This window comes from Mustela putorius, unplaced genomic scaffold (assembly GCF_011764305.1).
Source record: "Mustela putorius furo isolate JIRA1106 unplaced genomic scaffold, ASM1176430v1.1 tig00001566_pilon_pilon_pilon, whole genome shotgun sequence".
Lineage (NCBI taxonomy): Eukaryota > Metazoa > Chordata > Mammalia > Carnivora > Mustelidae > Mustela > Mustela putorius.
In genome coordinates, this window is record NW_025421798.1 from 279,500 (window position 1) to 295,298 (window position 15,799).

Below are 15,799 nucleotides of genomic sequence, written 5' to 3' on the forward strand. Positions count from 1 at the left end.
TTTAAACTTGAAAAGTAATTTTATGTCCCCATTACCTCAGGAAGTTGAGTCCCAGAAGTAATAGAGCTAACATTTGACAAACACCTATATTTTCCTCCCACACAGTATTTGCCTCCTTGAGACCCTAGACTGCATGTTTCCAAAAGAATACATTATTCACAGTTTTGTGTCTCTTCTTTTGATTGGCTTTGTCTTTTTTTTTCTCTCCTCAATAGGTTATAAAGTTTCTTGGTGATGAACAAGACCAGATAACATTTGTCACCAGAGCTGTTAGAGTGGTTGACCTTATCACCAACCTGGACATGGCAGCTTTTCAATCCCATAGTGGACTTTCTATCTTCATTTATAGACTCGAGGTATTATTATACAAGGAGTACTTGGCCTAGACATACCCAGCCAGTAAAAGATGAACCTAGGAAGTATCCTAATAACTCTAAAGAGCCATCTTAGCCCTTTTCTGTTTTTAGAAACCAATTTTATAATCTGCCTGTGACATTCTTTCATTATAATTATTTTTAACTCCTGGTATATATGTAGGATTTTCTTACTACTTTTCCCTTGATTGTAGCATGAAGTAGATTTGTGTCGGAAAGAATGTCCATTTGTGATCAAGCCAAAGATCCAGAGACCCAGTACTACACAAGAAGGAGAAGAAATGGAAACTGATATGGATGGTAATTAACAGTTACTAAGTCAGTATTTTTGTGCTTGGCATTTTCTTATCATCCAGCCCCAATTTTCATTCTTCCTCCTCATAAATTCCAAAGTGCACAAGTGACTTGAGTGTGTATTTTCAGCAACAAAGCAGTATTTTTCTACATAAGTAATTTGTGTATTTTTCGTGAGGATAATTATAAAAGGAGGAGGCACAAGTTGTTGGGAATAGCAGTGGAAAGTGAAGCAGATGGTAGAGCTGCAGTAGAGCACTACAGTCACTCTATGGGATGTTAATCTGTTTTATTTCAAGGCTTAATAGCTGTTTTCTAAGTATTGGTTCATTATCTTCCTATTCCCACTAAAATGTAAGCTCCATGAGATCAGGGTACTGTTTTGTTCACTGCTCTATCTTCAGCAGTGTCTGATAAATCGTAGGTGTTTAAATAATGTGTTTGAGAAAGATAAGGAGAATTAGACCCTAAAATGGAAACTGTCGGGTTATTTTGAGAAGGAACAGGAGAGGTGAAGAAGTTGTTGAATAGGGAACATATTTTAAACCATAAAGCCAAAAAGCTAGATAACCAGATATTCTTAATCTTTGGGTGCATCATCATGTGTGTCCTTTTTTTTTTAACACTCTCCCTGCCCCCCCATGCATAATTCATAGTAATAGTAATAAAAGCAAAAAACCATTCCCCAAAACAGCTTTCTTAGAATTCAGATTCTTACCTTAATGACCCAGGATGTCATTACATGAATCTGTTATCATGCTTATGATAAAGGTACCAGAATTCATAATGGTTTCATTCTCAACACTCAGTACCCATAGGATACTGTTCCTTTTTTTCTGTTATCTTTCCTGAACACAGTTATTTACATGCATTGTTGCCCCTAGGAACTCCTTTACCCAGTTTCTGTCTCTGGTTTATTGTGGGCAAGCTGGCATTTGACTTAATGGGTGAGATCCCAGAGTGTTGATTAAAATGTGACATCTACTAAATAAAAGACTATTTAAAAGCCTCATTATTTATTATAAATCAGGTGTTACCAAATTTGAATATGCATAAGAATAAATTAAAGTGCTTGCTGAAGATGTAGATCTCAGGGGCACCTGGGTGGCTCAGTTGGTTAAGCGTCCAACTCTTAATTTCAGTTCAGGTCATGATCTCAGTATCCTGAGATTTAGGCCCACATCAGGTTCTGTGCTCATTGTGGAGTCTGCTTGAGATTCTCTCTCCCTCCCCCCACACCCTAACTTGTGCACTTGTGTTCTCTCTCTCAAATAAAATAAATAAAATTTTTAAAAAGTTATAGATCTCATCTGCAATGTTTGATTCAGAAGTGTGCAAGTGTAGACCAGAAAGATCCACACTTTGGGGCGCCTGGGTGGCTCAGTGGGTTAAGCCGCTGCCTTCGGCTCGGGTCATGATCTCAGGGTCCTGGGATCGAGCCCCGCATCGGGCTCTCTGCTCAGCAGGGAGCCTGCTTCCTCCTCTCTCTCTGCCTGCCTCTCTGCCTACTTGTGATCTCTGCCTGTCAAATAAATAAAATCTTTAAAAAAAAAAAAAAAAGATCCACACTTTAAAAAAATTGTTTAAAGATTTTATTTATTTAGAGAGAGTATGTATAAGTTGGTGGGTGGGGACAGGAGAGGGAGAGAGAATCTCAAGCAGGCTCCCTGCAGAGTGCAGAGCCCTACTTGGGGCATGACCCCATAACCCTGAAGATTGTAACCTGAGCTGAAAACAAGAGTTGGACTCTTAAACAACTGAGCCACTCAGGCATCGCAGGAAATTCACATTTTTAATAACTAATCCAGGTGATTCTGATGTATTTGTAGAGGAAAATTTATATTCTATAAAAGGGTTACAAAACTATGAGTGTGTGCTGCCTTTATATAAGTAGGCACAAGTATGTATGTTTGTGTATGTATAAAAAGGTTGGAAGAAAGTATTTCCAGTGTAAGCAGTGGTTTAATACTGTAGAAACTGTATTATATTTTATAAATTATAAGAAGTAATTATGTATTTTGTACTTCATTAAAATTAGAAAAAGCTTTACCCATAGTCTGCTACCCACTAGTAGTGTGTGAAATTGCATGTTTTACTTACCATTGTTTCTCCTCCCACATTTGGTGGGTGAGAAATATTGAAGGGGATTTCTTTTGAAGGATTGTTTTTAACTTGCATTTCTTAAATAACTAGTGCTGTTAAATATTCCTCTATTTGTGGAAAGCTTACATTTTTATTTTGAGTTTCGATATCTGTCACCATTTTTTGTATCATTTATCTCACCTTAATGGGAAAAATTTTTTCATTCTTTTGGCGGTGCTTTATTCTAACAAGTTTCTTTATCATAACTTTTACTTTAGTTACAGATGTGACTATGGAAAGTAGTCCAGGCTCATCCATCTCTGTGGAGCACCGGCTAGATGTTGAATTAAGGGCATCCAGTTCTAGCAGCAGCACTAGCATCTCCTCTGGCTCTGGCCCTGGCCCCCGTCCTGGTGGGTAGACAAGTAGATACACAGTCTTCCACAATGTATTACTAAACTAGTCAAGGAGGTACTTTGGGAACAGCTTTAGTGATACATTTGGAGGTTTGTTTCTTAGGACTATGCATGTTACTTTGCCTTTCTGGTATCCATTTTCTCATATTAACATTTATTTCATAGCATTTCATAGTTTTCCAACTGTTCACATGTTGATTATTTTATCAAAGCACCCATGTCAGCAGATAATACCTAAAACAGAAACTGAGGATCCCAGAGTTAATCTTTTTACTTGTCTTTTCCTTTTAGTATTAGTTTTGTGTAGCCCTTGGTGATTTATTTTCCCATTTTTAAAGCTTAGTAAGTATGTACTCTTCCCAACATCCAGAGATCTCATTTCGAATATCTGCTGGTGTTGATATAGTGTATATGCTTCTCTTAAAAATTTGTTTTATGTGCCTACTTATTGTGGTCTGATGGTGAACTCAGTATAATCCTCCATCTTTCTCTCTTGCCAGGAGTCCAGTGTATTCCACAAAGAGCGGCACTTCTCAAATCCATGTTGAATTTCCTCAAGAAGGCCATTCAAGACCCAGCTTTCTCAGATGGCATACGACATGGTATTTGATTTTAGATTCTTTCTTGAAGGATATCTGACTCTTTCCAAAGATGTAGTTCTTTCGATACTGATGCTACTCTTGTTTTATAAAACAGGCTTAAGAAAAGGCATGCCATGCTTTTAGTCTTTTAGTGTCACTTTTCCTAGACCTAAGGATTCTCTAGCTATTTTCATAATGATTGACCTATTTTTTTCCTTTTTCAGCTTTTGACTCTGTGCTCACTTCCAGTCTGCTACTCCACTTTGTCTATGTCTGTATTCTTTTGTTCTTTGACCCACTGTTAAGAGGCTATTTCATGGACAAGGAATAAATAATATAGGAGGAACTAAGTAGAAACCATTAGACTGGAATCAACACAGGATGTTTACCACAGTGGTGGTATATATAATGCATTGTTCTATCATCTCTACCTATCAGACTATTTCTATGCTGATCATATTCTCTTTGATGTTCACTTTTCTTTTCTCTTAGTGATGGATGGTTCTCTCCCTACCTCCCTGAAGCACATCATCAGTAATGCAGAATACTATGGCCCATCACTCTTCCTCCTCGGTAAGTGGTATTATAGTTGGTTATACCACGCTGGAATAACCTGGCAGAGTTCTCTGTGTATGTTATATCCTTATAGGATATTACTGTCCACATTTGTCCACTGTGTTATGTATCTTTCTAGTTGATGATGAAATAGAGAAAGGTCAGAAATAGAGAAAGGTCAGATATTCAAATACCCATTTTTTGAATATCAAATATACTTTCTATAAGAAGTATATTATAAATCATTTGTGATAAGTAATATTATACTTTGTGCTGTACTTAACATTGCAAGTGTGATAAGAAGCATGTCTTAATTCAATGGTTGGTCCCTCATCTTGGTCTGGAAAATTCAGTCAGAGTGGTTTCCATTCTTAGAATTGAATGACAGACCTCCCACAAACTGTAGTATAGAAAATAGTTTCTCACTGTAGAAAATTCAGTTGGGGAAGCTGTGGTTCCTTTGTAATTATTTGTAAAAATGCCTGTGCAACTTTATTTTGGCAGTATTCTGTGTATTGCTGTTGTTAAAACTTCATTTTTTTTTTCATTTATTGGGTGCCATACATATTCAGGACATTGAGATACATCAGTGTCTAGAATTCTCCTTAAAACTAAAGGAATGTAGTGGGAAGTGTAGAAATAAACAAAACCTCCTTGTACCAGTAGCACACTTTGGGGTATCTGGAGGTAGTAGTTTTGGCTATTACAATTTAGGTACGTGGTCCCTTGCCTAAAACAAATTGGGGTTTTATATTTTAAGTTTGTATCCTGTGACCTTGCTAAATTCACTTAGAAGTTCATAATTGCTTTGTTAATTTCTTAAGATACTCTATATAGGTTTCTCATCTACAAGCAGTTCTTTTTTTAATAATCATTTTGCTTTTTATGTCTAACTGCATTGGCAAAGATTTCCAATATAATGCCAAATAGAAGTGGTGAGAATGGGCCTTTTCGCTTTATTCCTGAACTCAAGGGAGGGGAGCATTCAGTATTTCACCATTAAATCTGAGGTTAGCAGAAGGTCTTATTCCTCTTTATCAGGGTGAGGAAGTATTCCCTTGTACTATAGCAACTCCATCTTGACATGGAGAGACACCCTCCCAAGGTTAGGTTCATATGGCAGAACTCATGGAAGTAGTTCTTTAGTAAAATCAAAGATTTCTTATACAGGTGGAGAAGTCCCAAGTTACGGTGCAGGGAAGAAGGATGGCTCTCTCTGGGAGAAAGCCCCAAAACAGAGAAAAGCAAGTACACAGGCATCTTGCAAAGGGAAAGTTTAAAGGAGGCAGCAAGAGGACATGTATGCTTATGGGGTGGAGGCAGGTAGCAGGTAAGCCTTCAGAATGACACAAGAAGCCAGAAATGATATTTAGAGCACTAAAGCAAACATAGTGGAGGTCAGAATTCTTCTCTAGAGTCTTGTACTTCATCCCTGCTATTTAAATTAGCATGATAACTTTCCTGGTTTCCTGTAAATAACTTGTATTTGAGAGGGACCAAATTTGCAAAGCCAACTCAAAATAATTAGGCCAGCAATTATTATTACAGCTCCATAAATGATAGTGTAGAGCCTTTCACTCTAGCCAGGAGACAGCCAGGAAAAGAAATTAATGGGGGTCTAAGAATCTGCTGGCACATTTTTTTTAATGTAGTTGGCTATTTATTTTGTTGTTGTTGTTGTTGTTGTTGTGTTTAAGATTTTATTTATTTATTTGATAGAGATCACAAGTAGGCAGAGAAGCAGGCAGAGAGGGAAGGAAGCAGGCTCCCTGCTGAGCAGAGAGCCCGATGCAGGGCTCAATTCCAGAACCCTGGGATCATGACCTGAGCCGAAGGTGGAGGCTTTAACCCACTGAGCCACCCACACGCCCCTTGTTCTTTTATTTTAATTCTTCTGGATACCTTACTTATATTTTTGACCCACCTACAGAAGGAAGTCCCCTAAGGCACAAACGCTGCCTTAAAGTGACAGTAGTTTAATACTCATCTGTTTTAAGAGTTTATTTATTTATTTTAGAGAGAGAGAGAGTGCACACTCTTGCTCAAGTGGAAGCTGGAATGGGGAGGGAAGGGGGAACAGATCTCAAGCTGACTCTGCACTGGGTGCGGAGCCCAATGCAGGCTTGATCCCATGGCTCCCAAGATCGTGACCTGAACCGAAACCAAGAGTTAGACACTTAACCAACTGAGCCACTCAGGCACCCCCAATCTTTTTACTAATTATAGCAGCTAGACTGCTTTGTCCCTCATTAAGGGCTTCTAAGGCTTGAGCTCTTTGGTTTATATGATTGGCTAGGAGTTGTGCCATTGTTTGGGTAGCCTCTGTTAAGATGCGTCTATGTCACAGAATTAAAAACACCTAATCTTGTGCCCATTATACCAAAGATGGTGATGCAGCCCAGTATAAAAGTTAAAAAGGTGGCCCAGTGTTCCCTTTTGTGGCAAGAATTGATCAACGAACTAGACATTCTGGTTTGATCTAGGGTACCTGGATACTAAATACCCATAGGACACAGGTCAGGGTGTATGGACTAGAAGGGAGCAGTTGGTGGAGTAGAGTGTATGACCTTGCTGAATAGGAGTTGTGTCCTAGGAGATCCAGTAGCCCAAGGGGGCTGGAGGGTGGAGTTTCTAGTGGCCAAATTATATCACGGCAGACATGCGAGGGCAAAACAGTCTCAACAAGAAGGGCATCATGGTCTAGACTCTGGATTGGTGGGGAAGGCTAGGAAGGGCATGAAGAAGTCAGTAAGGAAATACCTGGTGAGGTTGTGCTGTCCAGCTGCAACAATTCTGTGCTAAAACCAACCAAATAAGGATTCTGACTCTTCCCAAATTCAATCTCTGACTCTTCTGCCCCACTTTTATACCCAACTATATTCCTAAGTTCCCCAGCTACCTTTTCTTCTCTTAACTTCCTGTTTAAGTCCATATTCCCTGAGCTTGTGCTCTGTTGCTAGATTAGCTGATGTCAACACCATGATGGTTGTTATGGACTGCTTAATCAGGGGGGTGACAGATAGTATGAATGTTGAAGACCTTTCAGGGAATAAGAGTTGTTTGTACAACTAATTGCCTGAACCTGGGCACCTGTTAACATTGCTAGAGTTTTAGTGCTCAGGTGACATTCTCTGTTACTATTATATAAATATTGTCTTTCAGGTTGAGGAAGATGGGCAGTGTTGATGCAGTGATGGTGGAATAATGGAAAGTGAAGTGTGAGACTGTCAGATAAAGGAAAGTCAGCTGATGGGGCCATTGGAATTGTGATGAGTGATGTGGCCACCCATTATAGGGGCAGTTAAACATTTGGGGCTGTTACCACGGAGGTTGGAACCACCGATTGTGCTAACATCATCCTCTAGGATACTGGGTTCATGGGAGTCCTGACCTAACCCCATAACTTTGATGGAAGGTTTCATACATTTGAGAAATAATTACAGAAGTGATTTTCAGTATTCCTTCGTCTCTAGGAGTTACAGAGTAATTTCTTACAGGGAATTGTGGACTGATTGAATATCCCCAAACAGTCCAGGTCACAACATGGACATAAAGGAGTCCAAGGAGTTTGGCACTGAGTTGGAATTGTAGACTCCCAGATGCAGGCCATGAGCCAAATCTGGCATTGCTAGGCCAACCAGAACCAGAGTGTTCCATAATATTTTCAGACCTGTTGAGATCTATAGGCTTGGCATGATGGAGGTGTCCATTTATTTATGGAAGTCACAGGCATTGTTATCCCAGGTCCTGTAGTGGCTTTCCTTTCATTAGCTCTGTAATTAGGGCTGTAATAGGGTGGATCCAGAGCTAGCATCCATATTTAAGAATGTTAGTACTGAGAACTAATTTACGATCTTCCTTTCCTTTTTAGAAGAAGCATAAAATTGTAGGTGTGGGAACAGGCAAGACTTCCATTTCTTACAAAGAGGGAACTCCAGTTAGTGAACCTTTAAAACTATTATATTGGGAAAAGACTTTAGCAGAGACCACCTTTGTGGCATACAGAATAGTCTGAAAGGGCAAAAGACCTCAATTTTCAGTGGACCCCATTCTGTAACCCACTCTAAATGGAGGTACCAATCTAGCATAGGTTGCACCAAGTACAAAAAGGGGGCAGTGTCTTTAAGTGAGAAGAGACTCTCTTTGGGTATTATAGATTCATACATGGCAGGCATTCGTTTCATAACTAGAAGAAGAATAGGAAGGTCCTCGTTATATTTTGTTAGGATGGCATGTGACTTAAAAGGTTGAGAGTTCAGGATAACTAAGATAAAGTGGTTAAGAGAGAGACCCATTTAGGAGACCATTGTCCTTTTTTTTTTTAAATTTAAGAGCATGCCCTTAAGTAGGCTATTATGTTTTTGTGTTAAGTCTGCAGTCTACAGACGATAAGACAAATCAAAAGTTCCAGATGATGCCTTGTTTTTATTGCCAGTGCCCAGATTGAATGAATAAAATGTGTACCCCCATGAGAGTCAGTGTTATTTGGAAGCTAAAAGGGGACTAACATTTAGTGAGACCTATATTAACTGCCAGCAGTAGCGTGGCAGGAAGGATAAACCAAGAACATGGTTGTATAACATTAAATCTTTGTGAGGGAATAGTACCTTATATCCCCAGATTGGGGCAGTGGCTCAATAAAATGAATTTGCCATTCAGAGAGGGAGTGTTTGCTCCTTTGTATGGATTCCCATTGACCATGATGCTAATGGAAGACAGAATGCAAAGATCACACTGGTATGCTAGAGTTTGGGCCATGGCCAGTAGCATTGGATACTATGGCACTGAGCCCAGCTTTAAGGATCTGGAGACTGCAATCACTGGAGGTCTCATTGAGCTGAGTCAGGGAGTAATATCTGAGCTTATTTGAGAAGTGTGAACAAATTAGTCAGCTATGGCGTGAAAATGAGTTTCCTGTGTGGCTGCCTTGGTATGAGTTGAGACAACAGACTTTAATTGTAATACGTGATATCTGAGCAGCAATATATTCGCAATGTAGGAAGCCTAATAGAGCACGATACTGAATGTGGTAACTTTTGAGCCCATTGACCTAAGACCCGGGAATCTATAAAAAATATAAACAGTGTTCATACCTTTATTGAGGTGTCCTCCAGTGCCAGAATGACTGTGGTCTGCTTTCTAGTTGGGCTGACTCTTGACCCATCCTTTATCAGGAGTGACCTGATCATGGGTTGGAAAGCACCAACTTTCCAGCAGGTTCCATCACATGTGATTAGTGTTAACTGCCTTCTGTAATAAATGGACTCCCTTTCTACTGGATTTCCTATTCACTGTGTCCCTGTGTTTTTAAGACAAAAGCCGGAGGCTGTGAGTCCACATTTTCACTTATTTTGGACCTTTAACTATAGTTTACTTTGTCTGCCCTTCACATTTAAAAAGATATTTCAGGTGTTTAATCCAGCTTTTAGTTCTTTTCAGCAGAATGATTTATTAAAATATTGTACCTTTTTATCTTAAAAGGAAGAATTTTCTATGTTGATGTATTTTTTGTGATCACCAATGTTTTTCTTTCTACTGAAGTCTTGTGTCTTATGTTAATTTTTTTCATATTCCGAATCTTACACTAGTTTTCTTACTCCTTTTTTGTAATGGTTATTTTTATATTTTATTGACATCTAAACTTAAAAAATTTCTTACTCTGTCTTCTGCCAGACTGGAACAACAACATAAGGTCTTCAACCTGCCTTCATGTCACCTGTTTCTCATCATTTTTTTTGTACTTTTTTGACTTTCCTTTTCTGATTCATGTTTTAGTTTTGTTGGAGTACATCTTTGGGTAATTTTTAAAGTGTTACACTTCTTTTTCTTTCACAGTTTTGTGGACATTTCTCTATTGTCTTCTAATGTTATGCCTTGAAGATAATAACGATGTTAAACTGGTTCTTGTTCTTTTGTAGGTAACCTCATTTTCTCTTTACTCTAGGAATTTACAAATTTGACCAGGACATACTTGGTTCTCTTTCTTTTCAGTATTCTCTCATAGCAATTGGTTAGGCCTTTTTAAAAAACTGATAATTTTTCTTTCTTCAGGAAAATTCCTTTGGTTCCTTTTAACTTCTATATTCTCTCTCAGAAATCCTACTGTATAGCTAGTACGCCTGCCATGTTGATTTCATGTCACTATCTGAGAGAATTTCTCTGTATAACCTTTCAAGATGCCTATGGCAGTATCAAATTTTAAACAGTTTTTACAAACTTTGTAAATTTCTATTTCCTTAAGGGACCCTTTGTCTTAACACATTATTGCTGTTTTATGGATTTTGTAGGTTCTGTAATGTGGTTTTTGTCATTAACTTTTCAGAATAATTTTTTATTTTTTTATTAACATATAATGTATTATTAGCCCCAGGGATACAGGTCTGTGAATTGCCAGATTTACACACTTCACAGCACTCACCATAGCACATACCTTCCACATTGTCCATAACCCTACCACCCTCTCCCTACCCTCCTCCGCCTGGCAACCCTCAGTTTGCTTTGCAAGATGAAGAGTCTCTTACGGTTTGTCTCCCTCCTGATCCCATCTTGTTTCATTTATTCTTTTCCCACCCCCCAAACCCCCACGTTGCCTCTCAACTTCCTCATATCAGGGAGATCATATGATAATTGATTGGCTTATTTCGCTAACCATAATAACCCCTAGTTCCATCCATGTCATTGCAAATGTCAAGATTTCATTTCTTTTGATGGCTGCATAGTATTCATTTGTGTATATATATACACTACATCATCTTTGTCCATTCATCTGTTGAGGGACATCTGGGTTCTCTCCATAGTTTGGCTGTTGTAGACATTGCTGCTATAAACATTTGGGTGCACATGCCCCTTCGGATCACTACATTTGTATAGGTTAAATACCCAGTAGTACAATTGCACTATAGGGTAGTCATAGGGTAGCTCTATTTTCAGCTTTTTGAAGAACTTCCATGCTGTTTTCCAGACTGCTTGCACCAGCTTGCATTCCCACCAGCAGTGTAGGAGGGTTCCCATTCCTCCACATCCTCGCCAGCATCTGTCATTTCCTGACTTGTTAATTTTAGCCATTCTGACAGCTGTGAGGTGGTATCTCATTGTGGTTTTGATTTGTATTTCCCTGACACCGAGTGATGGTGAGCACTTTTTCATGTGTTTGTTGGCCATCTGGATGTCTTCATTGCAGAAATGTCTGTTCATGTCCTCTGCCCATTTCTTGATTGGATTATTTGTTCTTTGGGTGTTGAGTTTGTTAAGTTCTTTATACAGGTTAGATACTAGCGCTTTATCTGATAAGTCATTTGCAAATATCTTCTCCCATTCTGTCAGTTGTGTTTTGGTTTTATTGACTGTTTCCTTTGCTGTGCAAAAGCTTTTGATTTTGATGAAGTCCCAATAGTTCATTTTTGCCCTTGCTTCCCTTGCCTTTGGCGATGTTCCTAGGAAGAAGTTGCTACAGCTGAGGTCAAAGAGGTTGCTACCTGTGTTCTCCTCAAGGATTTTGATGGATTCCTTTCTGACATTGAGGTCCTTCATGTATTTTGAGTCTATTTTCATGTGTGGTATAAGGAAATGGTCCAGTTTCATTTTTCTGCATGTGGCTGTCCAATTTTCCCAGCACCATTTGTTGAAGAGACTGTCTTTTTTCCGTTGGACATTCTTTCCTGCTTTGTCAAAGATTAGTTGACTATAGAGTTGACTGTCTATTTCTGGGCTCTCTATTCTGTTCCATTGGTCTTTGTGTCTGTTTTTATGCCAGTACCATACTGTCTTGATGATGACAGCTTTGTAGTAGAGCTTGAAGTCTGGAATTGTGATGCCACCAACGTTGGCTTTCTTTTTCAATATTCCTCTGGCTATTCGAGGTCTTTTCTGATTCCATATAAATTTTAGAATTATTTGTTCCATTTCTTTGAAAAAAAATGGATGGGATTTTGATAGGGATTGCATTAAACGTGTAGATTGCTTTAGGTAGCATAGACATTTTCACAATATTTGTTCTTCCAATCCATGAGCATGGAACATTTTCCCATTTCTTTGTGTCTTCCTCAGCTTCTTTCATGAGTACTTATAGTTTTCTGAGTATAGATTCTTTGCCTCTTTGGTTAGGTTTATTCCTAGATATCTTGTGGTTTTGGGTGCAATTATAAATGGGATTGACTCCTTAATTTCTCTTTCTTCTGTCTTGTTGGTGTATAGAAATGCAACTGAGTTCTGTGCATTGATTTTATATCCTGACACTTTACTGAATTCCTGTACAAGTTCTAGCAGATTTGGAGTGGAGTCTCTTGGGTTTTCCACATATAGTATCATATCATCGAAATATAGTATCATATCATCTGCAAAGAGTGATAGTTTGACTTCTTCTTTGCTGAATTGGATGCCTTTAATTTCTTTTTGTTGTCTGATTGCTGAGGCTAGGACTTCTGGTACTGGTACTATGTTGAATAGTAGTGGTGATAATGGACATCCCTGCCATGTTCCTGACTTTAGTGGAAAAGCTCTCAGTTTTTCTCCATTGAGAATGATATTCGTGGTGGGTTTTTCATAGAAGGTTTTGATGATATCGAGGTATGTACCCTCTATCCTTACACTTTGAAGAGTTTTGATCAAGAAAGGATGCTGTACTTTGTCAAATGCTTTTTCAGCATCTATTGAGAGTATCATATGGTTCTTGTTCTTTCTTTTATTAATGTATTGTATCACATTGATTGATGTGTGGATGTTGATCCAAACTTGCAGCCCTGGAATAAATCCCACATGGTCATGGTGAATGATCCTTTTAATGTACTGTTGGATCCTATTGGCTAGTATTTTGGTGAGAATTTTTGCATTTGTGTTTATCAAGGATATTGGTCTGTCATTCTCTTTTTTGATGGGACCTTTGGTTTGGGGATCAAGGTAATGCTGGCCTCATAAAATGAGTTTAGAAGTTTTCCTTCCATTTCTATTTTTTGGAACAGTTTCAGGAAAATACGAATTAATTCTTTAAATGTTTGGTAGAATTCCCCTGGGAAACTGTCTGACCCTGGGCTCTTGTTTTTTGGGAGATTTTTAATGACTGCTTCAATCTCCTTACTGGTTATGGGTCTCTCTTCAGGTTTTCTATTTCTTCCTGGTTCCGTTGTGGTAGTTTATATGTCTCTAGGAATGCATCCATTTCTTCCAGATTGTCAAATTTGCCAGTGTATAGTTGCTCATAATATGTTGTTATAATTTTATTTCTTTGGTGGTGTTTGTGATCTCTTCTCTTTCGTTCATGATTTTATTTCTTTGGGTCCTTTTTTTTTCTTTTTGATAAGTCTGGCCAGGGGGTTATCAGTCTTACTAATTCTTTCAAAGAACCAACTCCTAGTTTCATTGATTTATTCTGTTGTTTTTTTGCTTTCTGTTTCATTGATTTCTGCTCTGATCTTTATTCTTGCTCTTCTCCTGCTGTGTTTAGGCTTTCTTTGTTGTTCTTTCTCCAGCTCCCTTAGGTGTTAGGTTAGGTTGTATATTTGAGACCTTTCTTGTTTCTTGAGAAAGGCTTGTATCACTGTCTAATTTCCTTGCAGGACTGCCTTTGCTGCATCCCACAGATTTTGAACCGTTGTGTTTTCATTAGTATTTGTTTCCATGAATATTTTCAATTCTTATTTAATTTCCTGGTTAACCCCATTCATTCCTTGTAGGATGCTCTTTAGTCTTCATGTATTTGGATTCTTTGCAAATTTCTTCTTGTGATTCAGTTCTAGCTTCAGAACATTGTGGTCTGAAAATATGCAGAATGATCCTAATCTTTTGATACTGGTTGAGACCTGATTTATGACCCAGGATGTGATCTATTCTGGAGAATGTTCCATGTGCACTAGAGAAGAATGTGTATTCTGTTGCATTGGAATGGAGTGCTCTGAATATATCTGTAATGTCCATCTGATCCAGTGTGTCATTTAAGGCCTTTATTTCCTTGTTGATCTTTTGCTTGGATGATCTGTCCATTTCAGTGAAGGGGGTGTTAAATTCCTCTACTATTATTGTATTGTTGTCAATGTAATTAGTTTATACAGTTGGCTGCTCCCATGTTAGGGGCATAGATATTTAAAACTGTTATATCTTCTTGTTGGACAGACCCTTTGAGTATGATACAGTGTCTCTCCTCATCTCTTATTATAGTTTTTGGCTTAACACCCAATTGATCTGATATAAGGATTGCCACCCCAGCTTTCTTCTGATTTCCATTAGCATGGTAAATTGTTTTCCACCCCCTCACTTTAAATATGGAGGTGTCTTCGGGTCTAAAATGAGTTTCTTATAGGCAATATATTGATGGGTTTTGTTTTTTTATCCATTCTGATACCCTGTGTCTTTTGATTGGGGCATTTAGCCCATTTACATTGAGAGATGAATTTAGTTCTATTGTATTGCCCGTAAGGTGACTATTACTATATATTGTCTCTGTTCCTTTCTGGTCTACTACTTTTAGGCTCTCTCTTTGCTTAGAGGACCCCTTTCAATATTTCCTGTAGAGCTGGTTTGGTGTTTACAAATTCTTTCAGATTTTGTTTGTCCTGGAAGCTTTTTATCTCTCCTATTTTCAATGATAGCCTAGCTGCATATTGTATTCTTGGCTGTATATTTTTCTTATTTAGCGCTCTGAATATATCATGCCAGTTCTTTCTGGCCTGCCAGGTCTCCGTGGATAAGTCTGCTGTCAGTCTAATATTTTCACCACTGTATGTCACAGACCTCTTGTCCCGGGCTGCTTTCAGGATTTTCTCTTTGTCGCTAAGACTTGTAAATTTTACTACAAGATGTTGGGGTGTGGACCTATTCTTACTGATTTTGAGGGGGGTTCTCTGCACCTCCTGGATTTTGATGCTTGTTCCCTTTGCCATATTAGGGAAATTCTCTACAATAATTCTCTCCAATATACCTTATGCTCCCCTCTCTCTTTCTTCTTCTTCTGGAATTCCAGTTATTCTAATTTTGTTTTGTCTTATGTTACCACTCATCTTTTGAATTCTCCCCTCATGGTCCAGTAGTTGTTTGTCATTCACACATTGAAACACATTGACAATAATACAATAATACAATAGTGATATATAAGACCAAATGACAGAGAATTATATATATCGTATAATATATGTACATTATATACATTAATATACATATAAATTATAATATATAATATATGTCTATATTATATATCACTATATATCACTAATTCTCTCTTCTGCCTCCTAGCAGTAAGAGCCTCCATTTTTTATTGCACCTCATTAATAGCTTTTTTTATTTCAGCTTAGTTAGATTTTAGTTCTTTTATTTCTCCAGAAAGGCCTTTTATTTCTCCAGACAGGATTTCTCTAATATCTTCCATGCCTTTTTTGAGCCCAGCTAGCACCTTGAGAATCGTCATTCTGAACTCTAGATCTGACATATTACCAATGTCCGTATTGAATAGGTCCTTAGCCTTCCGGTACTGCCTCTTGTTCTTTTTTTTGTGGTGAGTTTTTCTGCCTTG

General features: G+C 38.2%; 1 protein-coding gene across 17 annotated transcripts in view; it reads left to right on the forward strand.

Annotated features, from left to right (window-relative positions):
* Nucleotides 1–15,799, forward strand: part of HUWE1 (HECT, UBA and WWE domain containing E3 ubiquitin protein ligase 1) — a 173,342-nt gene that overhangs the window by 71,152 nt on the left and 86,391 nt on the right. For all 17 annotated transcript variants that reach the window (XM_045087833.1, XM_045087836.1, XM_045087835.1 and 14 more), the window contains 5 exons: nucleotides 216–356; nucleotides 569–674; nucleotides 3,029–3,163; nucleotides 3,667–3,768; nucleotides 4,240–4,320. In XM_045087833.1, coding sequence (XP_044943768.1) covers nucleotides 216–356; nucleotides 569–674; nucleotides 3,029–3,163; nucleotides 3,667–3,768; nucleotides 4,240–4,320 — 565 coding nt within the window. The remainder of the gene's footprint in view (nucleotides 1–215; nucleotides 357–568; nucleotides 675–3,028; nucleotides 3,164–3,666; nucleotides 3,769–4,239; nucleotides 4,321–15,799) is intronic.